This window comes from Radiomyces spectabilis (genome assembly GCF_025331425.1).
Source record: "Radiomyces spectabilis strain NRRL 2753 chromosome Unknown BYT42scaffold_11, whole genome shotgun sequence".
NCBI classification, from domain to species: Eukaryota; Fungi; Mucoromycota; class Mucoromycetes; order Mucorales; family Radiomycetaceae; genus Radiomyces; species Radiomyces spectabilis.
In genome coordinates, this window is record NW_026251936.1 from 360,535 (window position 1) to 386,822 (window position 26,288).

Sequence of the window (26,288 nt, forward strand, 5' to 3'; positions counted from 1 at the left end):
GCTGTCCAAACGTTGATTATCTTGACTATTCTGAACCGATTGCGTGTTATATTTATATGGTTATGATGGATAACCATACTTTATCTTGCATTAGTAACAACGACAATAGTAAGAGTGATCAAATGAACACCAATGAAATTATATATTGATATTTTACAACACAATTTTCAGTTTTGTCTGGCATGATGAGATAAAAGGATCCATGGAATCACCCATGGATACTGTATACATCAAACGCAGGGCTGAAAAGAAAAAATTACATAAGGCGAAATTCGTTCAACATACTGTATTGACTGACCCAATCTCCTATCAGCAGAGCCGAAATCTATTCGTAACGGTCCGTCGTCGTTAGAGTTGTGCGTTATTTTATGGTATTTAAAACTCTGAGGACGAAAATGTAGACATCAGATCCATATCACGGCGAAACATTTATCCCTCGTTTACTTATCCTTGCTTGCTGTCTCCATAATGTCCAGCGTTCGATGAACAGACTCCGCACCTTTTGCAAAGAATCACAATGCGGTTAAGAAAATACGGAGCATGCGAAGTGCGAGTTACCATGGGAGGATATCCAGCACCTTCGCGAAAGAATGCTCTGACTTTGGCACGACCCTTGTTTGATCGGAACAAGAATTTTCTGCTTATCCGCTCAATCATTGCTGCTTAGATCGCTTCGCTCATAAGGCGAGACGATGGTGTATGCAATTAAATCGTACACTCATTGCGATGCAATACTTTCGTTGATCTTCTAATGTATACTTTCGACTAAGGCACATTTTTTTGTCACTGAAAAAGTGCATTTCCTCAAGCCAAGAAACAGCTTGCCAAAGAGATCTCTGGGATTGACTCTTACATCAACAAACAGAATCAGCTGATCCCTACCCCTGGCAGAACGTTGCATTACTTACTCTTAACGTGATTACCGGGGCAAACTGCTTACATTGAGGATACGTCGTACCATCAAAAACTCCCAATTGCGCTATTGAAAATCCACTTGTAGACACGGTATTCCGAGATATTCTGGGGCCATGTTGCCCCAAGCAATGCGATGGTACCTACACCCTAGCGAATCGACCGCTGAAAAAGAAAACGATGTTGACGTTCCACAGAATCAGTCATGAATAGTGTATGCATCTCAATGCAAGCCCATGTGTGAGAAGGAAGCTAGGCAAAACAAACATACCGATTGGCCAAAATCCCTATTGTAGCGGCCCGTTGCCGGCATAATCATGACTTATTTTTGGTATTTACTCTTGACGACGAAATTGTAGACAATCATGGCAAACATCTGTTCCTCGTTTGCTTATCCTTGCTTGGTGTCTCCGCACTGTCCAGCGCTCGATGGTCAGGCCGTCCCCCACCCTTTTGCGAACAAGGTCCATGTGGTTTCAACGAATACGCAGTATGCGCAGCAGATTCATCACGAGCGGCATTCCAGGTCTGCCCTCCCGAATGCCGCTCTGATTTTGGCGACGAGTCCTGTTTGACTGGATCAAGAATTTGTTGCTTATATGAACCATAGGCTTCTTAAGCAAACAATAACTGATGTTTCAACTGCTTTGCTTATAATAAAGCGAGGCTGTGATGTATGCAATAAAGTCGTACACATATTGCGCATGCCATATTTTCAGGAATCATACATTGTCCGCCAAGGCAATTTTTTTTTTTTTTTTTTTTTTTTTTTCGTTTTGGAAAAGTGTGCTGTGATCTTCTCAAAGCGCATACATCACCCATTTACGTTGACCAGCTTCCTAAATTATTGAACCAATGGAAAACACTAGGAAGTTCTAGAATATTGGATTGTTGATTTTCGAAGACTGTGGAATGAGCGCTAATAACAGAAAGAGATACTGTATATGTATGTTATTAGGAAAAGTACAATTTACCAAGACGGGGTGATCGTTTTGCCAGTGTTGTATTCCAACATGATCAAGTACATATCCCACACGGACATCACAATCCGACCTCTCATTTGACATGGAATACATTTTTCCAAAAGTTTCCCACAAGTCTGAACATTCTTTCTACCGACCATCATCTTCTCCTCAGACCAAGTCATCGTTCTTTCTATCGGAAACTCACCTTTAAAGAGGCGATCACTCGGGACTCGCATGAATATCCCATCAGTGTTCATTGTTAATAAGTAAACCTATTTTTTCAGTCTCTTTGACATCTTTGACCCTATCTTACATATTTCGATCCTATCAGATATATCAGCCAGTTTTGTTTCTGTTATGAACATACTTCTTAGGAGCAAGAGTGAGAGGTTTACTCCAGTAGCGTTGTATGAGTGTACACATAATAGTTGACATCCTGAATTCATTTCCACCATATTGTCATCAATGACAAGCTTGAGCGGAAAGGCTTGGATATGGTTTGCGTAATGCCAGCAAATCACTCCTACGGATTATGGTACGAAGATTTAAGTCGCGGTCAAACTTGGTAATTTCGCTATCCGTTTGATGGCTTTATCAATGTTAAAATATACTTGTAGCTATTCATAAGTGCACCTAAGCCTTACTTTATTAGGAGGTGTAAACGAAAATGATAAGATTCGAAATAAGCCTGGAAGAAAAACCACAGAGAAACAACCCATGCATTAAAAAGTAAGATACAGTAGATTTGACGCCTGATTTAGGATCATCAAGTTTGTGGCTAACAAGAAACGGTGAATTCTTTTTTTTTTTAAAAAAAAACAAAAACAAAGAAGAAAGATAAAAATACAATAAGCCGTAAAATCATCTCTCCACTTTGTCCAGCTGATGTACTTTGAAGCCGTGAGCAATTCGCCAATGGTATCGGTTGAACCTCCATACAGAGACACTATCCGAGCTGCTCAAGCGTTGGTTATCATGATTATTTTGTAACCGACTGCGTCCGATTCTTATTATTCCTGATACCAGATTATGGACAAAGCGAATTAAGATATGCGTGATACTTTTGTACAATCAACGTGTTAAATCAATACGGTTATGATAACATTTCCTTACATTAATGAAGCAATATGAATGGTAGGAATAATTAAATGAAATATATATTGATATTTTACAACACGTTTTGAGTTGTCTGGCATGAGAGAGATGAAATGATGCATGAAATCACCCATGGATATTATATGCATCAATGCAACTGCAGGTCTGAAAAGAAAGTTACATAAGCGAAAATAGTCATACCGACTGGCCAAGATCTATTATCCGTACCGAGATCTATCCACCACGGTCCGCTGTCGGCAGAATTGTGCCTTATGTTGTGGTATTTAAACTCTGAGGACGACAATGTTAGACGGATCCATATCATGGCGAAAAATTTATCCCTCGTTTGCTTAACCTTGCTTGCTGTCTCTACACTGGCCAGCGCTCGATGGACAGGCTCTCCTCCCATTTGTCGAGAATTGGCATGCGGTTTCAACGAATACGCTGCATGCGAAGCGCGAACACCATGGCAGGCATCCGTAGCCTGCCCGTCCGAATGCTCCTCTGACTTTGGCAACCAATCCTGTGTTATCGGAACAAGAGTTTGCTGTCTAATCAATCCATAACCGATGTTTTAACAATCGCTTTGCTTATAAAGCGAAACTACGATGTATGCAATAAAGTCGTACACATTTTGCGCATGCAACATTTTCAATGATCTTGTATACTCTCGGCTAAGACACTTTTTCGTTTGAAAAGTGTGAGGTGATCTTCTCAAGCCAAGAGCCCGGGAAGGCATATTTTGAGCTATCGGCAACATATAATAATCCCTCTTCATGCAATAAAGCTTGCATACATCACCTATTTATGTTGACCAGATTCCTAAATTTCTGAAACACAAACACTAGAAAGGTCCAGAGCCATTGACTTGGTTTGATCATCAAATATTATTGTCTTTGTGAAGTCCTAACGATCTCAAAAACAACTTAATTGTTTTGCGTGGAGTGACTGTGGAACTGACAACCAACAGCTTTGCGTAAAAGTTTGCGAGAAGGCAGCCAGAAACAGTACAAGACAAGTCAGCGACTGGTGCCTCAATACAGACATTCTGCAACCGACTTTGCTAGAGATCAGCGAGCTTTTCACCGTTCTTCATCACCATGGTGTGCACCTCACCACAGGAAAATCGAGCATAACATGTCTCCATAAGTTAACCTTGAGTAGTCACGTTAGACTGGAACCAGTTTGTCCGATCATGCGACACTGCAAAGGGCAAGCTCCTTTTTTTTTTGATTCAAATCGACATCTATTGAGCTCAGAATGCTTCAAACGAAAGGTTTGCAAAAACCAAACATGTTGCATCGATTTCCAAAAAAAAAGCCTTCATAATTTGGGATCAAGTGATTAGAACGTCGTAACTGAAAAGCTGGGATATCCTGACAAGTGAGACGTGATACGAGAGATTTGGATACCGGACTGGAATAGACGTTTTTTGTGCTTCCAGGGTAGTATTCTTATGATGGCAGGTTTTCTTCTTCCCCTGGAGAGACAGGCGTATCCGATATAAAAGTGACCAAATGTCAAAAACATCATAGTCCGACCACAGCGAGATAATGGGATTTAGAAGGAAGAGAGATTGCGGTTTTTGCTCAGGTGTGTGGAACCTTTGAGATTCTGATTTATCCGAGACAAAAAAAAGAGTCGATATGATGGATGCACAAGGTGCGATCAAGTTCAAAATAAATGCTGTGATACGAGGGATTGGTAGTGGAATATGTGGTTTGTTTTAACGAAGACAGCAGGAAACCCCTTCGAGAACCCCATCAGCTATTCTATTTGTGGGGCTACATACAACCAGTAATAGCGTGATCGTTCTTTTTACGGTGTCGCTTCATCTTTTCACTGTAACGGAACAAAGAGTACAAAGCGTGTCATATGATATTGATGATTTTTGCCATGTGGTATCAATCATTCTACAACGTTAGTCGGCAGAGAATCTTCCACAGCCCATTTAGTAGTAAATATGAAGTACAAAGCTCAATGGTTATTTAGATCGGCATGGATTTATTTCGTTAGCAACGGACACGGCTTTTGCTATGGTAGATCACATGGTTTGCATACGGCGATCCTGAGCAATTTACTCTATTACCAATAATGATTCTCCTTTTCCAGTGGAAATAAATTTGAGTCAGCAGCGGCTTGGATAAAATAAGCAATGAGCAACATCTGAATAAGCTACTGAGACCTTTATTTTTTTGTACCACGTGTCTCCCATTTTTGCCATAGGGTGCCATGAAATGTCAATGTTTCACGGATGTTCGATTCCTTTATTTATCAGCGGAACTTGGTCGATAGGTGTTTAAAGTTGTGACGCCACGTTACGTTTTTCCTTTCCGCTTCCACAGTCAGCATATTTCTTGCCCACGCTTGACCAAACATGGATCGTCCAAGAATCCAATAAGTGGCATCCGTTGATTTGACTGACTGGTCAGTGCTTACTCTGAATCCACGAAAAAAAAAAAGGATCCAACTTGTACCATCATCCAACCTCAAAGCAATGCCCTACCTTTTTGTGCTGCAAAGCACGAATTCATAAACAATGAGAAGCAGGAAAAAAGGGGCCGGACAAGTTCAACTGTTTTTGTAAACGGTTTTTTTTTTAAGAGAACGGTGCGATCGTCGAGTGATTCCCCATTTGCATTGGCGGATAATCAATTTTCTGTGTTTGCAGAACCTTGGGCTGGAGATGCCAGTCTTCGACTGGGAAAAAGACCCAAATTTTTTTTTTAGCGTTCTGCCGATGAAAAAAAAAATTATACAGCTGCATAGTCAGTTCATCTTTGCTACACGACACTAGCAATTGTGGCTGCTGATATCTTGACTTGCTCAAAAAGCGCTGTTCTTCTTTTGGTGCTTGAAAAGACGGATTAATTTCGGCTCCTGGTAAAATGGGAAAATGAGATCGCACATCGGCAGTTGATCTTTTTTTTTTTTTCACACTCCACTTTGAGGACTCCTTTTTTTGCCTTGGATCCAAAAAAAGAAAACTAAAAAGGATCAACATCCGAAGCGTTAATGAAAGAGGCATGCATGCATGCATGGTGCTGTAAATCAGGATCAGCAGCTAAAAAAAATTTAGAACCGATAAATAAAGTAAATCATATTGATCTAACCCCCCTTTGAGATCAGGGTTCTGTGTTACAAAAGAATCCTTCGCTGATGCTGCATGTTTTGTCCGCGATCATCACACGGTCCCCGTTTTCTTTTTTACAACTCGTATATATTCCCGCATACGCAATAATGACAAAATCTGGTAAAATCAAGGGTTCATGATTTCCAAACTACTCTATGCTTCAAGAGCTGTCAAGGTGATGACATATGAACACCATAGTGATGAGGATTGGAAAAAAAAGAGATGGTCTGTGTAACCATAACTTTTCAGGCAAACTGGCTTGCAGCCAGGGATCAACCGATTCACATTTGGCAGAGCGACCCACGAGAAAGAGATCAAAAATGGATAGTCCGAGAGTGGCGCTCTTTCATTTTATAAATATCCTTTGTATCCAAAATAGTGTATTTGTGACACCATCCATCAATCAATATTACAACAAATCTCACCTTGTTGTGTGTCTTGATGATGGCATTGGATCGTCTTTAAATTGAAAGAATTTCCCCTCATTTGCAATAATTTTTTGTTTTCTTCCTTCTACTCTTTTTATATTGATTTTTTTTTTATCTCCATTCCTTTTTTCTTCTTTTCACTAAATCTTTTCTCGATCTCATTCTATTCCATCTCTCAAGCTCCTTCGTCACGCAAAAAAGAACAGAAAAAACAAAAAAGATCATACTTTTACACCATGCAGTCGGAAAAACCCAAACTTCCTTCGATTCATCTCATGCTCCAGGGTGTTGACACACCCACACTTCAAGGTACGTCATGCAGTGTATCTTGTTGACCTCCGCCATTTAATTAACACACAACCCTACGCTTCGTTTATATAGATAGCAAACCTGGAATGAACGATCAACGACTGTTTGGCCATCGACGACATTGTTCGGATGAGTACCACACGGTGCCCTCATCTACGGCCCCTTTGTCATACACCGGTCTTCATGGTGCAAGTGGCCATGGTGTTGTCACTCCTTCCTCAGCCGCCATGATGGCGGGATTGCAGAAACTGTCCATCTCGAAACCTGCGGCTCCTGTGGAACCCAACCTGAATTCTTCTTACGCACCTCCTCCTCGGCTGCAGTCGTTCATGTTGTACCCTCAACAGCGTACACCCAAAAACATGCACTCACGCTCGTTCTCCGATTACACGCATCCTTACGCCACCAATGCCCCCGCCGGTTCAAAGCCATCCAATGGGCAATATCTTTCACCCGTGCAACCATATCACCGACGTGCCATTTCTACCAATACCCTTGATTTTCTGCTCCAACCGAGATCGCACCATGTGTCTCGCCCGGATTCGGCCCGTCATCCGCCCTCTTTATATACTTCGTCTTCTACCTCCTCGGTCACCACCATGGCTCCCTACAGTCCCACCTTGTCAGCCAAAACGTCCACTTCATCTCCGACCAGCGATGAGTTTGACAGTCATTCGGATTATTCTGCCGAAGATGAAACACTATCGCCGCAAAGATACCAAGATCGCCGACGCCAAGCTCAGCCAAGCGTACAAGAAAATGGCAACAACAAATACCAGTGTCCTTATTGCAACAAAGGATTCTCACGACCCTCATCGCTTCGCATTCACACTTATTCACATACAGGTGAAAAACCCTTTGCATGTCCTGAGGAAGGCTGTTCCCGAAAATTCTCGGTTCAAAGCAATATGCGACGACATTTGCGTGTCCATCGTCTGGGACGTCCCATTAAACGAAATCACGAACGCAACAATAACACCACTACAAAGCCCATTGCTGTCAAACCCCGCTGGATCGGTATTAAGCAGCAATCCTAGTTTGCTTTTCCTTTACTTCACTTCCGATATATAGCATCATCGCAAAGAATGAGAAACAATCTGTGTCTTTTTTTTTTTTAATTATTTAACCGTGAATGTTGCTTTTTTTTTCCCGGGTACATGACCTTTTTTTGCTTCTATTGCATTTGTTGTCATTGATTTGTCCTTTTCTTCACTTTTTTCTTTTCTAACATCACCATCTGCATTCTTCCACCCTTTTTTCTTTCTTTCCGCGACTCTCTTTATTGAGAGAAAAAACGGGAGACTCCAGATAATCGATGTCGTCATTTTTCTTGTTTCGAGAAGATGTTCCATCGATTATCCTTTAAACCATTAGTGATTCGTGTTCAAAGCCGTTTCTCTTGTTCATTTGTGATTTTATTTATTTATTTTTTAATACAATGTTGTAGTATTTCGCATGCACATCAAAAAAAAGAAAAAAAAAGTATGTAATCATCCCTACTTGTTGTTGTTGTTGTTTATCGAAAGAAGATCCGTTTACCCATTGGGAGGACGTACATGACTTCATACTCAATTCTGAAAAAGTGGTACGATATCACCAATGTAGATCTTGAACCACGAGTTTTCCCTTTTTCTGCTCAATGACAATCACACTGAGATACTTTATTTGCTTATCTTTGATAACAAAATCCAATGGCTCAAAAGCGACCGATAATTCCGTACGATAGAGTGTCCCTTGGCAGTGGTTGTATTCGTGGTCAGTCAATTATCCTATTATGCATCAAGTCTTTTGTCGGAAACAATATCTTGGCAAGGATCTTAAAGTTTATTTTCAAGCCGATGAATGGAAAGTACATACCGAAAAGGAAATTGTTCAACTCTGTTTGTCAATTTGTTGTCTGGGACTTCTCGTCTCCTGTGCTATTTTTGCTCCTCGGGTTTTCTATGACATGCAAGTGATTCCACCGACGTAGTCTTGGCAATATAGAAAAATATGCGAGGTTCACTTGAGTATGGAAATTCCAGTATGTTACAGGACTGTAACAAAGGAGTTAGCGGGAAGCACAAGAAATGAGTCAAATCCCGCAATACCTGGGATAAACAACATGGTGCCCCAAGTAAAAATATCCCTGCAAGTATCCAGGTGTCAAGTTTACTATGAGCGATCTAGAATTTGGAGCGAAGGATCGCCAATGTTCTATTTTCATAAATAGAAAACCTCTTATTCTATGCTGCTTTCAATTTGGGAAGCCCATTTTTCATGTGGCAACCATGTCCCGGTGATCATTGGTACATCATTATGAGACGAGATATCAACAGCCAATACAGCACCATGCGCCCACATTGCGTCACTTGATTGGCTTAGCATCGCAATTTGGGTATCGCCAAATGATTATTGAAAAAATTGGATGCTGTCGAGCTGTCAGTAAAACAGAGACCGTCCAACTGCACATTATTGAGAGCTATTGAACGTAGATAATACAGTCAAAAGGCCAAGTTATCCTTGTCAACTGCGGCATTCACAGAATAGAAAAGAATGCGGCTACGATCTTCTCGGTGGATTTTAATGACATTCATCTCTAGTTTATTAATGCAATTGGATTGTTCCGACAGATCCTCGGAAAACCGTATTCTTTCCAGTGCACGAAAAAGTAGTGTGCCATGCAACGGAACTTCTGAACACACATTGCTTTTCTTTCCAGGCTAGTAGACCCGGTAAAACCTTGGTTTTTATAGAATCCTACTTTCTCTCATACGATATTGTTCTACGAGTATCACCGGGAAAAGGGCATAATGGATGCTTTACCCAGTTTGCCATCATTTTCCCGATCGTCATTATGCATGGCAGGGAGAAATATCTCCCGTAGAAACAAGAAGAAAAAGTCAGATAGGTGATGCCAAATCAAAAGATAAGGATGTGAACAGACCCCTTTTTAGCGATGGCATTTTTGCATGCCAGAAGAAGGATTCAGATGCCGCATCCGTTTATCCTTCAAAAAAAATGCAACAGAATGCAGTTTGTCCAGATCGATCATGACACCGATCGATCCATCCTTCCTCAAAGACCAATCTTCGTTCTCTTCCATTCTCCTTACTGTGCATCATCTTTACATAGCTTGACAGAACACCATCATGGTATTTGCAGTTCACTTGGGATAAGGAATAAGAGAGAACCACGAGGCCTAATAAACCCCGCTTCAAGATCCGTACAGCAGTTAAGCTTTTCCGACCCAAAAGTCTACATCTTTTTGCTTCGGCGCTCAACACGGGCTGTTACGTGTTGTTAATTATCTCTATAACGAGCATTGACTGATCAGTGCTAAGTCAAAACTCATACTTCGACATTGATTTTATTGTGTATAGCCAATCCGGCTATAAATGGTGTTTTAACAATAGACCCGAATTATTTTGCTTTTCCATGTAAGCTGTGTAGAATATTCAGTACCCTATGGAATGCGTACATCGCGGTTTTTTTTAACGCATGGAGGGCGTTTGACATCCCCACAATATGTGCTTATTAGCCTTCCCTGTTATCAGTAGTGGCGGACATCGCTATCTGTATTCTTCTAGCTCGCCATTCGTTGTAGAGTATACTTTTAACTTTTGAATAAGCTTGGAGTGAATAAAAAGAGATAGTGATGTCTTATATCTTGTATTTTATGCGTGAACCGATCACAGTGAATAGTTTTGCTCCTGAGGGTGTGGGAGGCCACAACAAGACGGCCAGAAGGATGGACATCCATACTGTTAGCGGTCAATCATCTCTACTGCGCTGTACCTCCAAGTTGGTAAATGATCCTTGTGCTTGTGATTTGGTCGCTTGTGGTTTGGGTTTCAGTTGCTGATTCCCAGTGGCGTGATAAGCAGCTAGTTGTCAGTCATTATCCTTCCCCGATCAGAGTAATCACTTCAAGGTTATTTTTCTTATATTGATCTGCGGAAATAAGAACGACTGCTACGACAGTTTTACACGGAAAAGGATTGTCGCGCTGCTTCTTTGACCACCAAACCGTACTCCTGAATTTTTCAAACTCAGGAGACAAATGCCAACACTTGGTTGGGTTTGAAACTCATTTTTCGGCTGATGCGGCAGAGCATAGACAACAACCTTTATCCTAGCATAATCTATGAGGAACGCAGCAGCACACTGCACGCTTCTGTTTTGATTTGGAACTACCTGAGGCAAAAAGCGGCCATTTTCTATCTCAGTTAATGTACTGAATATGAAGAGAGATCTGCTACCTTGTCTATCGGAAATCAAAAGAACAAACCTGCATACTGCTGTAAAACCATTGATCAACTAGATTCGATCTGTCTTGTGATTTCAACACATGCGAATCGAAATTCTATTTTATATCTTTGATGAGTGATGTATGTAGGTGGAAAATGAAAAAAAAGGGTTCAATAGGTTTCGCCGTTGAACGGCGAAACCTATTGTTCGGTATTTAGATCATGATGTGAGTTTCTGTCAAATGAAAGCATTTCATTCTCATCGGGCATGTTTGTAAGGTTGCATTTATATCGACAGCATAGTATATGTGCTATCATGCATATATTGACGCGACATGGCACGGTTGATGGCTAACATTAGTATAATGTATAATGACCCGCACAAACATATAAATGCAACCTTCCGAGACTGTAGGGATTATATGATAGCGTGTATTCAAATATATCAATAACAAGTTGGTAAACCAGAACGCAGTAAGAGCTTGAACAGCGAAACAAGGAGTGTTGCTTGTTTCTATTGACATGCTAGCCCTACGATGGTGCAAGAGCTAAAGAAAAAAAGGTACTGAATGATTACATAGATGTAGGGCAAGTAGAGGATTCGAGATGAACAAAGAAAAAATGAAGAAGGAAAATGACAATGAGTAGGAGGAGACCAGCGTAGGAGAGATGAGGGTCAATGGAAAGATAAAGGAATCAACAGCGATCATTGACTGTACAGTTTAATTTCAAGCTGTGTTAAAAAGAGAAGCAGTGTTAATGGAAAATGGAGAATGGAATGCTTGCATGGCAAATTGCTTACAAAAAGGAAGGCTGCTTTCACCGGATTGGAGATGCTCATGCCTTTAGGATGATATACATTTTCGTTTTCACTGTCAATGAATCGTAAAAGTTGATCCAGGGACTATACAGTCGATCGATTGATGATTAGACTTTAACCGTACGAAGGGCCACCCGCCTTTTTGCCCACCCATCCAACTTTACCCGTTGATAATGAGATGAGAAGAATATGGGCCACGTATAAATGGTAAGGATCTCCATGATATTGTCGAATATAATACTTAGCGACAACCGTTCCGCACGATCCATAGTGGCATTGATGGTGTCAATGGTGCGCTGAAATTCCTCCAAGCTAATCTAGGACAAGGATGAGCCTGGAGAATGGGAGCATGGCGCGAGACTCTAGGCAACTTACTCGTCCTAAAAGTTCTGCAGGAAATTCCGTACTAAATCTCGTAATACCATCGCCCTGTGAGTAATCCCGTTCTACGCGTATGGTGTGACTTGGCGCATGGAGGGCCATATCGATGGTTTCATGATTGTCGGTGTGGGGCGTAGAGGATGGCTGGAGCGACATGGGCTTTGTTGCCATGGCATTATGATGAGAGTGGCAATTCGTACTGTCTACTGTCGTAGGAGCAAAAGAGCTGAAGTGACGTGCTGCTATATATCAAGAACCGAGTCGACAAAGCAGGAGCAAAAAATGGGTTGAGAAATAATAAGAATGAGTGGAAAAGAGCTCAGGAAAATAAAATAAAATAATTCCAAAAGGGAAGCAAGAAAAAAAAACCGAAAATTATGGGAATTTTTACATGTGACATGATTGTTGATCATTGATGAATAGGCAAGATCTCGAGCAGAACTGCTGTGCCTAGAAAACGCGATTTTGATGTTGCTGATAGTTTGCGAGAGTGAATGTTCGGTGGGATTGGAGATGAGCGGGATCGCATCCACCGATAGATTTTTCCGATGATATGATACGAGCGTCGACGGGTAGCTTGCCGTGGAAGAGTGTCGTCTCCTGGATATTCTTGGAGAAGGAGGCGAGGGATGCACGCACACATCGGTATATTTACGTCGATACGTTAAGCTCGAAGGTTCAACATGACCATGTGCAGATATCATAGAATCCAAGCAAAATCTCAATGACAAAGAAATGAAAGAAAGATGTAATTTTTTTCCACTTTGTCCGCGTGTGTAATCCTCATTGACACAGGTGGGGTTTGGAACCACCGTTTTGATACTCCACTGATTCCATGTGAGGCAAAGCATAAATAGCCGGCCAATCAATGGGGAATAGGAGTTGCTTTGTGACAGCAGACTGTAACCCATTCTTCAACTGGTTTTCTTTTTTTTTTTGCGCTTCGGCACCACAGACCATGCTTCCAGCTGTTATTGAATTAGGATAGGCCACAATAGTTTAGGAACCATATTGACTTTTTAAAGGCAATTTGACATGTGTACATAACGTATTGGTATAGTCCAAATAAGGATAAGTGGTTCTTAGAATTGCGCAATGCTCCTGAATAAGTATATCAGCCACTGGCAGGGAACACTCACTACCCAGCTTCTACAGATTCGCATGACTTTATAAAGCACGCCTTTAGCAGTACCTGCTGTAATATTTTTAAGGGATTTACCTGAGTAGGTGCGCCATAAACAAACTTATGGAGCTACGGCCATGGCTCACTCGCTGCAGAATATTACCAATGTCAGCAGCAGGATTTAAGCCATCATGGAACGATTCCGAAGGCGGGGAAATCAGAATAGCACTCAATGACAAATGAGGAAATTCAACATGAATTTCAGGATTTACGCAATTTTATCACTTTCTTCATCCTTTGGTATATCACTTTACTGCAAATCAACGTTGAACAAACAACCTTCAGAAGCATCAACAACTGTCAGCATTGCTATGATCCGCGACGCTATTCTAAAAAGCAAAAAATTAGTCCAAAGCCCCCGTGCGTAAGTCAGTGGTAAACACAATTGCGTTCGTACTACAGCCTCGCACAAAGAGCACGCTGAAATAAAAATGGCCAAGCTTTATGCTTTGTTTTAAAAGCTCTTTATTACATGGGGATAGAGCACCTAGTCAACAGCACAACACCAAAGAAAAAAAAAAGAGACTGATCATGGTAACAAGGGCCGATGAGGTCCGGCGAATTGCGAGCATTTTAAATGCCGCCCGGAGTGGCATCGACCTCGGCTGGTGCGGGCAGTGGGGGAAGGCCTAGGAAAGACGAGGCTGTTCGGCCCAGTGAGCAAACCTTCTCTATCATTTGTCTTGCTAAAGGTGAGCTTAACATGATAATCTATCTGCCATATGTAGCCTGTAGTCTCGCCCATCCATCTACCTCATCCAACGATCATCCTTACCTGACGCGAAAAAATAACGGATGCACGAACAGCTGGACTGATGCGACATATTTTTTCATTCTAGCTTCGCCATGCAGATTTTTGTGAAGACCCTCACTGGCAAGACCATCACTCTTGAGGTCGAGAGGTAATGCATCACCTTACTTTTTACGCAAACGAACATGATACCGGATTGGCAGACCACAAAATTTCTCATCACAACGCATGTTCCTTATATAGCTCTGACTCGATTGACAATGTCAAGCAGAAGATTCAGGATAAGGAAGGTCAGTGCTTCTTTTTTTTTTCACACGCATGGGTTGTCCGCCTAGATAAGATAAATGTGCTGATGAGCAAAAACCAATGGCGATTTTCACATATTAGGTATTCCTCCGGATCAGCAGCGTTTGATTTTCGCTGGTAAGCAGCTCGAGGATGGCCGCACCTTGTCGGACTACAACATCCAGAAGGAATCCACCCTTCACTTGGTCCTCCGTCTTCGTGGTGGTATCATTGAACCTTCCTTGAAGGCTTTGGCTTCCAAGTACAACTGCGACAAGATGATTTGCCGCAAGTGCTATGCTCGTCTTCCTCCTCGTGCCACCAACTGCCGTAAGAGAAAGTGCGGCCACACCAACCAACTCCGTCCCAAGAAGAAGCTCAAATAGATAACACGAATCTTATCATTTCCTTCCTTACTGCAAAAAAACATGGTTCGTTATTATTATTGTTGGGGACAGCTTTTTGTGCACCTAACATTACAATAAAAGACACATGGATTTTCGCAATCTTGTAAAGCATGTATTTACTACATCATGTATCATCTTATGAGACCACATCCAAGCTGCTTTAATAGTTTATATCTTTCCTTTTTTTTCCCCTTTTCTCAAACAGCCAAAACATCTGGGATTTTTTCTTTTAGGAAAAAAAAAGAGGGGGTGTACTATATTCATAGGGAGCAACTAAAAGCTTATGAGCCAGAATTTACAAATCGTCATCTTCCTCGGGAAGAGGTTGTGCAGCAGCTTCCTCGATTTCGTGGTGGTACTGTTGCATCAATGCGTTGTCAACGACGACCTCAGGAGGAGCAAGAGCAGGAGCAGCAACGAATTCGAGGTTGGGGTTACCAATCAACTTGCGAGCCAACCACAAGAAAGGCTTTTCGAAGTTGTAGTTGGACTTGGCAGAGATATCGTAGTACTGCAAGTTCTTCTTTCGGTGGAAAGTGATGGTCTTGGCCTTGACTTTACGTTCCTAAGGACGATACGCACCCGTTGTCAATTTTTTCATTCTTTTCTCTTTCATCCACGCCCCAAAAAAATGAAATAGTGTATTACTAACCTTGATGTCAACCTTGTTACCGCAAAGAACAATGGGAATGTTTTCGCAGACGCGAACAAGATCACGATGCCAGTTGGGCACGTTCTTATAAGTGATTCTAGAGGTGACATCGAACATGATGATAGCGCACTGGCCCTGAATGCTGTAAAAACACAAAATATATTAGTCCATCTGAACATAATTAAGGACCACTGGGTTCTCTTTTTCAGATGCTTACTAGTAACCATCACGGAGACCACCAAACTTTTCTTGACCGGCAGTATCCCAAGTGTTGAAGATGATTTCACCAAAGTTGGTGCTGAACTTGAGAGGATGAACTTCGACACCAAGAGTGGCTACAATATATGATAAGTATACGTTGCCCCATGAAGAAAGTAACCTTTTTGTTTTCACTGCCAAGCAAAAATTGCAATTCGCTTGCGTATGCTACTTACCGACATACTTCTTTTCGAATTCACCAGTCAAGTGACGCTTCACAAAGGTGGTTTTACCGGTACCACCATCACCAACTGTAAGAAATCAAGTAAATATCACGGTACATTTGGAAATATATAAGATTGATTCTGAGATGCTTCAACATACCGAGAACCAATTTAAAGGTAGGAATCTGTTGTTGCTCAGCCATGACTAAAATGAGGAATCCATTGGAAAAACGCGTGAGTGACAATGCATCCAAAGAGTAAATGTTTGTATGATGAAGTTGCCATCATCTGTGGATGGTTTTCGAAGGTATGAATAGCACTCACCTTCAAGTACTTGATGGATGGATAGCGATGTGCTAGAGAGGAAGAGAATGATTATCACTGACGTACGTGGACCTATTTCTGGGTCTCAAAAAAACAACCTATCCATAAAAGGCAACATACACGCCAAACCAGCAAACCATGCTTTGGCGGAGAGTGAAATAGCCATCTGGGAATTTTGGCCTTTCAGAACTGACACCGAAAACATTGAGAATTCAGTCACTTTTTTTTTTAACCGGAACAGTCCTGGATCATACCTCCATCATGATAAGATTCTCTGATAAATGTACTATCTACTGGTCAACAATCTTGAGATGGTTGGTAATTTAGATGGAACTGTAACTCGGCTTAATCGGAAACAAGACGTACTGTGTTCCCTGATCACAAATGTGTGTGCAGAATTACCGCTTGCTTGTCTGTCATGAAGCGCTCACCTATGCATAATTTGAAAACTTTTATGACATGGATTAAAAATACAGAGGAACCGTAATGTAGTCTTTTGTTATGGGCATCGACAGCAACCGTTGCGTTTTTCTCCCTCAATTTGGCAATATCACGACCTTGATGCATGATAGATGAGCCGACGATTCAATTATTGTTCAAAGCGCACAAAAAAGCAATGGTGGTACAAAAACTCAGGTGAGCCAGGAGAAGTTTCTCCATGTTCTCCCGAATGGTCCACTGGCACGCAAGGTAAACCCATGCCTACATCAGTACTTCACCCGCACATGTTTAGACCGACATCACACCTCTCCATTCATAGTCGGAACGAAGCTGCCAACGTAAGCATTTGTAATGTCCGCATAATGTCACCTATCATTATTGTGACTCGAAAATTTGCAATCGCGATAGGCCATATAAAGGTGGTTTCGGTCGAGCAGCTGATTCCAGTGATTATTTCATCTCATGATTTGGTCTTTTTCGCTTTTGAGGAAAACGTTTGTAGTTTATACAAAGAGATACTTTATCATGTATGAAAAAACAACGATTTTTGGGACGACAAAAAAAAAAGAAATGAATTTTCGTGCTGCCTTCCTTTCCCGCATGATTTATCCCAGCATGGCTGGTGACACATCCCACACAGAACGTTTTCCTTCTGTGTACAATCTCCGACGTAAGCAATGGCGTTTTGCATCACCATTACAAAAAGGCTGCGATATATGTTGCAGATTAGCTTTATTTCACTTTCTATATGGGTAAGTGTCCTCAGGAACCTTGACCATGGCATCAGATTATTACACGGCTCTACTGTCAGTTCTCCGGATCGACCGGCAAGTGATGGAAAGAAAGAAAGAAAGAAGGAAAGTCTGGGACACGGTAAGTTTCAAAGACATCGTATTCAAGGCGGTATTTTCTTTTTTCTCTTGCGCTGCTATTTTGGCGTGAATACTATCACATCATTGTTGTAGGCTTACGAAGCAAAAAGGCGATAATCCAGCGTCAAATGTTTCAATCCAATTCCAGTGGTTTTTCAAACGGCTTCCGCATCTACGCGTACTGAAACTGATGGAGTTCGTTTAAAGTATAGCAATAAAATTTTGGCAAATCATATATTCTCATGGTTTGCAATTTGTACCATTTTCTCTGGTCCTAAGTTTGAGTGTTCGTTACCTGCATAACAGCTATGTTTGTACCAGAGGTAGAAAAAAAAACGCACTCAATATCTACTGGTAAACACATGTCATGTTTGGGTGGGATGGATTGTATTAAACAGATAAACAATTGGTATATTAGACACTGAGTCAACCGTAGAGTAGGGGAATGTCTCTTGTTAGTGCACGATGCCCAAATTTCGAATGCTTCCTGCTCGTGATGGGGAACCTTTGTGAGCTCCTCGTCTCGTCGATTTCATTCGATTGACAAATGCATTCCCCCCTGCAGCTTGTTCTCGGCATAGCGGACATCCTACATTTCTGGTTGACTTTAGGAGGGCCACATGATTTACTTTGCTGGACAAAGTGCCTGAGTGGATCGTATCATGAACATCTGGTTCCTCTTTATCCAATAGACATCGCTCGTGATATGCATGTCGGCAAAAGAAAACAATCGTGTTTGGAAAATTATCCATCATCTCGTTATCAAATACAGGTTCGTCACACAAGCTGCAAAGCATATCATCTGCTGCCAAGAAAATAAACCCACAACAGGAACATGAGCATCGTGCGTTTAACAGATACGCTGCAGAATCACCACCCCCGGCCCCACTAACGTGAATACTTTACCGTCACAATGGATACCGCGTTTTTGAATTTTATACATTCGGTCGGCAAGGAAGACACTGTCACTGATCAAAATCTTTTCGCAGCCTTGATGCAGCGACATCTACAAGATATCATGTTGGTTGAATAATCACACGTTTTTCGACCTCCTCACTGTAACAAGCTAAATCCTACCTGAAGGTTGTAATCTTGTAAAATTTTCAGCAATGCTTCTTTTAACCCTGGAATTTCCAACTGATCGGGAATACGCTTGATCAGCCGTAAAGGCTCAATGTCGGTGCCAACATTCTCCAAAAGGCCTCGGATGAACACTAACGATGCAATAATAAATAATTCGGTCGTATCAAAAATCCATGATGGCAACACTTGCTTGGCTTGTCCATCGAATAAGTCAAAAGATCTTCCCAAAGATCATCATCTTTTTGCTCTTTGGCAAAATCAATCGCCTACAATAGAGTCAATACCACATTTTTACTTTACGCGCTTCCTTTTGCAATTTTGTTGCAAGCAAAATAAATCAACGTCATTTACCCTTTGAACATCTCCCAGCCGTTCAATGATCAACATCAGGGCCTTTTTATTGTTACCCATGCGACCAAGGATAAACACCATCTCAGGAACCAAATCTCGTTGCTCGCAAATCGCGTAAGCCTAAGCATCACCCTCTGTAAGTCAATCATACAAACAGATACCACCATCAGTGGTTCGTTTTTTATATACCTTTTCCAGTGATATGTAATGGCTTGCGCGAAGAAAATCGATCAACTTAGGGTAATCATATTCAGCATAGAGTTCCACCTAGACTCCAAGATTCAGTTTGATCCGCGTACAGTGAATGTGTTTGTTATTCAATGGTACCTGTAAATCATGGAATTCGTAGCCGATGTGATGATCGCGTTGAAATAGTGCATCGAGATAGATGTGAAGAAATCGGCGATGGGATCGAAGCTGCCGCACAACTTTTTGGGGCTACACAGATGAAAAAGGAATCTCAGTCAGTCCCCATCCTCTTTGAAGGGAGCGCGGCTTTGAATGCAGTACCTGGATGGCGTCTGTGTTTTTGACCAATAATTGCACGGCCGGCATCTGGGCTGCCGGTTTGGGATGATCGGTTTGGTCTGTGGCCGAGGTTTCTTTGCGTTCTTTTTCTAGTAGGTGCTGATCGAACTCCATCAGCAATACGGCCTTATCTTTCACTGCGTCGAACATGTTGTATTCTTGGATTAATTCGAACGCGTCCGGTCTTCTTAATCGAAGATTGTATTCTATTGCTTTGTCAGGTTGATTATTATAGGTATATCTGCAGATAGAAAATAGAGTGAGAACACAAATGTGTTGAAACCACGTCATGGCGACTTACAGGTCGGCAAGACATTCAAGCAAAATTTCGTTGCTTTTGTCCTTTGGTAAATAGTCTTCTACTGCGACAATCACATTGGATATATTGTACAAGGTGCGTGGCCACTGTCGGATGGTGTTGAGTAAAGCCTACAGAAGTTAAAAGTCAACAATAGCTCCCGCACCGATTGTTTTGTTTGTTCTGCCTTGCCTGATGATCCGTCTTCAAAAACCAGGCCAGCACGATTTCATACAAAGTGCTACTCAGTTGTGGATCTTTTACCGGGATGTAAGGAGCGATGGCCTGTATTGTTTATCATTAAAACTGCGATAGGAAAACAATGCCCATAGGATCACTGAGTTTGGATCGCTTAAAAAAAAGATACCTTGAGTTCGCCCATCTCCGTAAAGGTGAACACCCAGTCTTCCCATAGTCCCTTGTCGTCTTTGAGAACATTGCGACATTCTCGTGCCGCCTCTTGAAACTGTTTCTCTTGAACGAGCCAATCCAAGTATGTCTGACCAATTTTGTCAACGTCAAATCGCCGACTGCCTGTCTGATGTTGTAATTCCCGTGCGGCATTCAGAGCTTCGCCGTAACGCTGATGATCCATCAACCACTCAATATGATCATCTTGATCTCGAGATTTGGCCGCAATCAGGTCTTTTGGTCCCAAGACATAAAACATGTCTTCTTCGGCCAAAAACTGCAGCACGTAATCGTTGGCTTGATAATACTCGTATCCTTGTAAAGCAAGTACGTCGGCCGATATTTCCTCGTTATCGCTGTTGATGATGTGGAGTTCGGGACGTGTGGCAAGTCGTTTTCGTTGATGTTCCGGATTCTGGCTGTCGGCATCGAGTGAAGCCAAATCATCCTCGAGAATGTACGCAAGTAGCAAAAGGGTATCATTGAAAGGGGCAATTCCACAAACAATGTAATCAGTTTGGAACATGCCAACGATTTCCACATAATGTGCGGGCTGGCCCGGCGCTATTTGGTGCCGTGGTTTATCCTATGTTTGAAAATTTCATCTCATCAATACATCTGCTCTTTCTTTTACTGCCAAAACCAGCTTACCTTGACAACAGCGATTTTGACGGTATCGGCCCATCCAATGAGCAAGGTATGATCATCCTTCCAGCACATCCGACATTTATAGAGATCAGCTCGTGGACTTCCTTCAGGTCGATCAATATAGGTGATACGGAGGTTGGTGGTTGTATCGTACATCTTTACACCGGCGTCATTGGCCCAAGCAATAAAATTGCCTCGCCACTGAATTGCATAAATCGGACCTTCGTTGGCGTGAAGCACCACGTCTTTATGACCTAACCAACCTTTCTCGGTCATGATGAGTTGTTCGGCCAAACCTCCCGAGACAAATTGTCGAGTGGATTTGTTGGCGTAAGCGGGATCGAGCGCGATGGATTTGACCGGCCGTCGAAAATTGAAGTGTTGCACTTCCGATGTATACAATGCATAAATGTAGACCTTTCCTGATCATTCCGTATAGAGTTTAAGATTGAGCTTGTTCGACTTGATTCAACATCCTGTTCAGCCCATCTTACCATCATCGGAAGCACTTGCGACGTACTCGTCAGCATCATCAATGGAAATGTCGTTTACCGTCGCGGAGTGATGTCGAAAACTTTTGATCACGTTGCCCTCGAAATCGAGAATATGCACCACACCCCAATGCGTTCCGAGTGCCTTTATAAAGAAAAAAAAATAAAATTCCAGTGAATCCTACAGATAGATGTTGTCGAAGAAAAAAAGGACACGCCATACCACAAACTTGTCGGAAACTCGCAAGACAGAGGCAGCGTCTTTGCCGAGTAACTCGGAAACACCTGCACCGACGCGACGATAACGAAGTTTCGGTTCCTCGTCAATATCGTCGCCATCATCGCTTTCTTCTTCATCTTCATCTTCTTCGTCGTCCGAATCGTGGCCGTGGTCGTCTTGCAAGCTGCTGGGTTTGTCGTCGCCGTCTTTTACGGTGTGACCGTTCGTTTCGCCATTGGCACGGTTACTTTTCACGGATGTTTTGTGGTCGGACGACCCTGACTGTAGTGTTTCATGTTCGCTGTCGATGGCTGTCTCATTTCCTGGGTCATCGTCTCGCAAATTCTGACTTTCTGGCATACTTTGTTATATTATAAATAATCCAAAGAAAAAAAAAATATCTATACAGGAGTGAGGAGTACGAAACGCATATTTCTTGTCCCGCTGACCCTTTTGGTGTCTCTTTGGTTCAAACATTCAATTCCATGATACGTCATTGGATGACCGCTTTTTTGCGTGTTTGCTTTAATTTTTTTTTTTATTTTTTTTATTTTATTTTTTTGAACTCACTCTTCCGGTGTCCATCAACGACAAATCACAAGTCAACATGCCTCTTCCTTCAGCAGACGAACTCGAGCAACTCGAAGATATTGGTAAGTTATCAATAAATACCGCATTTCTCGCGAAGAAAATGGTCCATTAACTCGAATGACAGAAAAGCAGTGGGCTGTCAAGGCAAGTTGATTGGGTTCTTGTAAGTCCATTATTTGAATCGTAACGCGATAAACTCTCTGTTGCTGACTAGATATTTTTTTCTTTAGATTCTCGGGGTTTATTTAGCATTAAATAATATGTCGGCTGTGCTCACACAATTTTTGGTGATATCAGGCGATGCACCACGCCGAGACCTACTTCAAATTGATCTCTTCCATTGACGGCAGCAAGCTTCGCCTTACAGGGTAATTTTTTTAAGGATCCGCATAATTTTTTTTTTTTGTATTCGCTGACGATCAAAAAATAGCATTGATGATGAAATCTATGATGATTTCCAGCAGTCGTTCCCCGAGATTGATGTGTTGCATTTGGATGAAAAGCATTTCAAGACACCCGAATACAAGGAAAAGTGGCGTACGTGGATCAACAAGTACGAGAAGCGCGTCAATGAATTCAATTTCGGTTCTTTGATCCGTATTGATGCCAGAGAGGACTACACTGAGCAAAACACCATGTTTGGTAAGTGCAGAATGATCGATTTTTGTATATTCGTGATGACGGTGATCCTGATGGCTGATTCTCTATCTTTTTCTTTTTCTCTTCAGGTGTCCGCATGCAGGTAATTAAAAACAAATGCGTATTATCTTTAATTAGGTCATGAGAGAACTAATAATTTACTGCTGATGCTTTTTCTTCCCATTTTCTTTGGCTCTACAGTTCTATGCTGTGGAAATTGCTCGCAACAAGAAAGGTCTCAACGATGCCTTGCGCAACAAGAACTAGAAGTTATAGATCACCTTTTTTTTAGCCTTTTTTTTTTGGATTTCCACATTGTATATAAACGGAATTTTTGTCTAAAAAACATAAGAAAACAAATGAAAATTGGCAGCCTCGATGTTTGCTTATACAATATTGCTTGCCGTGCATAGAATTTCAGGAATGGCGCATTGAGCAGATGGAGGAGATGATCGCTATTGCACGCCCATATATGGTAAATTGAAGCTTGGCAATGCCAAACGATCAGACTGAATGTCAATTTCTATAAACCGTTAAAATAAGATTAAGGGGTGATCTGTCTCTCTCTCTGACCTTCGGTCATATTGCCCATACATTTTGTGATCCTCTAGGAGAAAATCAGCGAGGAAAAGGGATGAGCGAACTGATAATGAAGCCGTAAAATACACAGGCACGCATCGCATACTCCTTGAAAAATTCTGGCCTACATGCATTAGATACCTTTTGTCGGGGGAGGGGTGACTTTTTTTTTTCCAGCACTCCATGTTTTTTGGAAACTTCTTTGCTTCTGTCATGTATATATAAAAGGCGACCACATCAGGTCATTTGTCAATTAGCGCTATTACCCATTTTCCATTTTTTTTTTTTTTTGGTTTTCTGTCGCTACCATGTTTCGATTTGCTAGATCATTTAAACATACTCGCATGCCTGTGATGGCTGCAGGCGCCTTTGCTACTACAGGCTTAGTGTATATGGCAGTTCAATCCGATCGCAAGGTTCACGCCGATGCCAAGCATAAATTATCCTTCTGGGAAACTTTGCCGGGTGAAAATATGCCTGTCAACGAAGGATTGGCCAAATTACGAGGTTTTGCAGCCGAACAACGATTTCGTACAGCGCTGGCTCAGAATAACGGCAAAACTGATTTTGATGTGGTCATTGGTATGATTTTCATGGACAAATGGTTCAAAAGGGAGAATGAAGACAAGAACTGAACATGTTTTTTTTTCTCTTAATCAATTGATCTCGATAGTGGGAGGAGGCATTATTGGTTTGGCGACAGCGCGTGAATTGCTCAAACGATTCCCTACAATGACAGTGGCGGTGCTAGAAAAAGAACGTGAAGTAGCCGCTCATCAGACCGGTCACAACAGTGGAGTGATTCATGCGGGGATCTACTATAAGCCTGGATCCAGAATGGCCAAAACATGCGTACGAGGCGCAGATCTAATGTATGAATACTGCAAACAAAATCAGCTGCCGGTGGAACGGTGCGGAAAGCTTATCGTGGCTGTCAATGAGGAGGAACACAAGACGGTGGAGCGACTTTTGGAAACGGCCACGTTGAATGGTGCCAAGGATCTGCAAATCCTAAACAGTGAGGAGGTAAACATTTGGATAAAAAAATTGTCAATTCCGTGGTCCCTAGTGTGTGGAACTTTCCAAAATAACCATAAACAATGAACTCTTTTTTTTTTTTTTTTTTTTTTTTTTTGCCTGTAGATCCGCAAGTTGGAGCCCAACGTGGTTGCTTATTCGGCTCTTTATTCGCCCAATACCGGCATTACTGATTTTGGTCTAGTGGCTCAATGCATTGCAAATGAAATCGTTCAATCGGGGTAAGTCGCCACTTTTGGACATTCTTGAACCCCATTCGTTATGCTATCGTCGTATTGGAACGTTTTGAACTAACGATTTTCTCTCTCTTTTTTTTTGATAGTCGTGCAGAGATCAAGTTGGCGTTTGAAGCCAAGAAATTTCAGGAAAGACCCGATGGACGAGTGGAAATTTGGGGTGCGGAACCCAACCAACGTGGACCGACATTGAAAGTGACGGCCAAGAATGTCATCACCTGTGCAGGATTTTATTCAGATCGTGTGGCCGGTTTAGCGGGAGGCGATGCTAGCCAAGCCAAGGTGGTGACTTTCCGTGGTACTTATTATCAGCTCAAGCCGGAATACCGTGGCATCTGTCGTATGAACGTTTATCCTGTTCCCAGTGGTGGTGGTATCCCTGTTGGTGTCCACTTTACGCCCACTGTACGTTGATTGCATCTTTGGCAAACTTTTTCCCGCGGCTCATCACTTTTTTTTTTTTTTTTCATTTCCATTTCTAGGTCAATACGCGTCGTGGAATTCAAATGATTATTGGACCCGGAGCATGCTTGACATTCTCTCGGGAAGGATACACATTCAGCAACTTAAACTGGACCGATCTCTTAGGTTCTCTCACCAACTTAAACCTGTGGCTTTTTGCTCTCAAGAACCCATCTCTGTCACTGGGAGAGCTGTACAAGGATATCAATAAGCGCGCATTCCTCAGAGCAGCTCAGGCGTACGTACCGGGATTGACCGAAGATATGGTGGAGGAAAGTTTTGCGGGCGTCATGTCACAGGTGTTTGAAAAGGGAGGTGTAGCCGCGAATGACTACATTTTGGAACGTAAAGTGATGAACGGCAAGATTCTCTGTGTGCGCAACGCACCTACTCCTGCATGCACGGCATCATTGGCTATTGCGGAGATGCTGGTCGATACGGCCACCCAAGACTTTGCCTGGGATCACCAAGACAGCCAGCATATCCAGGAGTCCAAAGCCGTCCAGTCCTTGGCGGTTGCTGCATAAATTTCTACTCTTTTCTTTTCAGTTCACTCCACACACAAACCTTGTTCACCATTTTACTGATATTTCTGCATCCTCTTGTATTTCACAAATCTTTTAATAGCTCTCAGGATTTTTCTGCATCTTCTATCTCTGTCTTTATCTTTTTGTTTTTGTTGTTTAACATGTTGCTGTTGACCCTCACAGAAAACCTGATATTGCATTTGAGTGAAACGCCCACATGATTGCGGCAAATGGGATCTTGATTTTATCGGCTGGAACGGGAAAATGACTTATCCTGTCATTCTTATCGGTACGCTGGTACAAAAAATACCGTGCTGTGCATCGATAACACGTTCGCCAAAATGTGTCCGTCCTCATTTCCCAAGGAATATTTCAGATAACTTCTTTAGCTATGATGGTGCATAGTTTCTTTTAAGGTCCTTATTCGTCGTTTGACCAATGACTGCACAAACACACTGTTATGTTCTCAAGCAATTTTTGAATTTGATGCCCGACATTCATATAAAGCTGCAAATCTGCAGTATCCGGAAAAGCTATTGGTGAGTTTGTTTTTTTAATGGATAACGATGACATTTGC

The 26,288-nt window shown here is 42.0% G+C and overlaps 8 protein-coding genes across 8 annotated transcripts; 5 read left to right on the forward strand and 3 right to left on the reverse strand.

The window, feature by feature from the left end:
* Nucleotides 1–7,612: 7,612 nt before the first annotated feature.
* Nucleotides 7,613–7,771, forward strand: BYT42DRAFT_468174 (uncharacterized protein; the record flags this gene model as incomplete). The annotated part of the gene is made up of 1 exon (XM_051563536.1): nt 7,613–7,771. A coding segment is annotated over one exon (159 nt), but the record flags the coding sequence as incomplete, so codon positions are not given.
* A 654-nt stretch (nt 7,772–8,425) lies between these two features.
* On the forward strand, nt 8,426–9,077 carry BYT42DRAFT_580305 (uncharacterized protein). The gene is made up of 2 exons (XM_051569488.1): nt 8,426–8,611; nt 8,700–9,077. The coding sequence occupies exon 2, from the start codon at nt 8,854–8,856 to the stop codon at nt 9,052–9,054; it is 201 nt and encodes a 66-aa protein (XP_051420456.1). The 5' UTR covers nt 8,426–8,611; nt 8,700–8,853; the 3' UTR covers nt 9,055–9,077.
* A 2,404-nt stretch (nt 9,078–11,481) lies between these two features.
* Nucleotides 11,482–13,080, reverse strand: BYT42DRAFT_580313 (Golgin subfamily A member 7/ERF4 family-domain-containing protein). Its single transcript, XM_051569489.1, has 5 exons — nt 12,664–13,080; nt 12,267–12,514; nt 12,056–12,208; nt 11,874–11,975; nt 11,482–11,804 (listed from the first exon to the last, which is right to left on the reverse strand). The coding sequence occupies exons 1-5, from the start codon at nt 12,974–12,976 to the stop codon at nt 11,778–11,780; spliced, it is 843 nt and encodes a 280-aa protein (XP_051420457.1). The 5' UTR covers nt 12,977–13,080; the 3' UTR covers nt 11,482–11,777.
* Nucleotides 13,081–14,301: 1,221 nt separating this feature from the next.
* On the forward strand, nt 14,302–14,877 carry BYT42DRAFT_466643 (ubiquitin-60S ribosomal protein L40; the record flags this gene model as incomplete). Its single annotated transcript, XM_051563519.1, has 3 exons — nt 14,302–14,357; nt 14,450–14,496; nt 14,594–14,877. 3 exons carry the CDS (start codon nt 14,302–14,304, stop codon nt 14,875–14,877), a joined length of 387 nt encoding a protein of 128 aa, XP_051420458.1.
* Nucleotides 14,878–15,193: 316 nt separating this feature from the next.
* Nucleotides 15,194–16,175, reverse strand: BYT42DRAFT_616545 (P-loop containing nucleoside triphosphate hydrolase protein; the record flags this gene model as incomplete). Its single annotated transcript, XM_051572082.1, has 5 exons — nt 15,194–15,463; nt 15,551–15,692; nt 15,768–15,885; nt 15,985–16,059; nt 16,133–16,175. 5 exons carry the CDS (start codon nt 16,173–16,175, stop codon nt 15,194–15,196), a joined length of 648 nt encoding a protein of 215 aa, XP_051420459.1.
* Nucleotides 16,176–18,459: 2,284 nt separating this feature from the next.
* On the reverse strand, nt 18,460–21,999 carry BYT42DRAFT_594997 (uncharacterized protein; the record flags this gene model as incomplete). Its single annotated transcript, XM_051570812.1, is given in 15 exon segments — nt 18,460–18,497; nt 18,516–18,615; nt 18,687–18,823; nt 18,877–18,958; nt 19,044–19,163; nt 19,233–19,310; nt 19,371–19,481; nt 19,554–19,812; nt 19,873–20,000; nt 20,095–20,154; nt 20,237–20,866; nt 20,932–21,350; nt 21,423–21,564; nt 21,643–21,845; nt 21,888–21,999. The coding sequence occupies 15 exon segments, from the start codon at nt 21,997–21,999 to the stop codon at nt 18,460–18,462; spliced, it is 2,619 nt and encodes an 872-aa protein (XP_051420460.1).
* A 171-nt stretch (nt 22,000–22,170) lies between these two features.
* Nucleotides 22,171–23,621, forward strand: BYT42DRAFT_580326 (putative polysaccharide biosynthesis protein). The gene is made up of 8 exons (XM_051569490.1): nt 22,171–22,292; nt 22,355–22,374; nt 22,528–22,598; nt 22,661–22,872; nt 22,959–22,972; nt 23,071–23,392; nt 23,464–23,476; nt 23,555–23,621. The coding sequence occupies exons 1-6, from the start codon at nt 22,247–22,249 to the stop codon at nt 23,134–23,136; spliced, it is 429 nt and encodes a 142-aa protein (XP_051420461.1). The 5' UTR covers nt 22,171–22,246; the 3' UTR covers nt 23,137–23,392; nt 23,464–23,476; nt 23,555–23,621.
* A 96-nt stretch (nt 23,622–23,717) lies between these two features.
* On the forward strand, nt 23,718–25,887 carry BYT42DRAFT_580329 (FAD dependent oxidoreductase-domain-containing protein). Its single transcript, XM_051569491.1, has 5 exons — nt 23,718–24,030; nt 24,122–24,474; nt 24,592–24,707; nt 24,809–25,127; nt 25,205–25,887. The coding sequence occupies exons 1-5, from the start codon at nt 23,757–23,759 to the stop codon at nt 25,709–25,711; spliced, it is 1,569 nt and encodes a 522-aa protein (XP_051420462.1). The 5' UTR covers nt 23,718–23,756; the 3' UTR covers nt 25,712–25,887.
* The last annotated feature ends 401 nt before the right edge of the window (nt 25,888–26,288 follow it).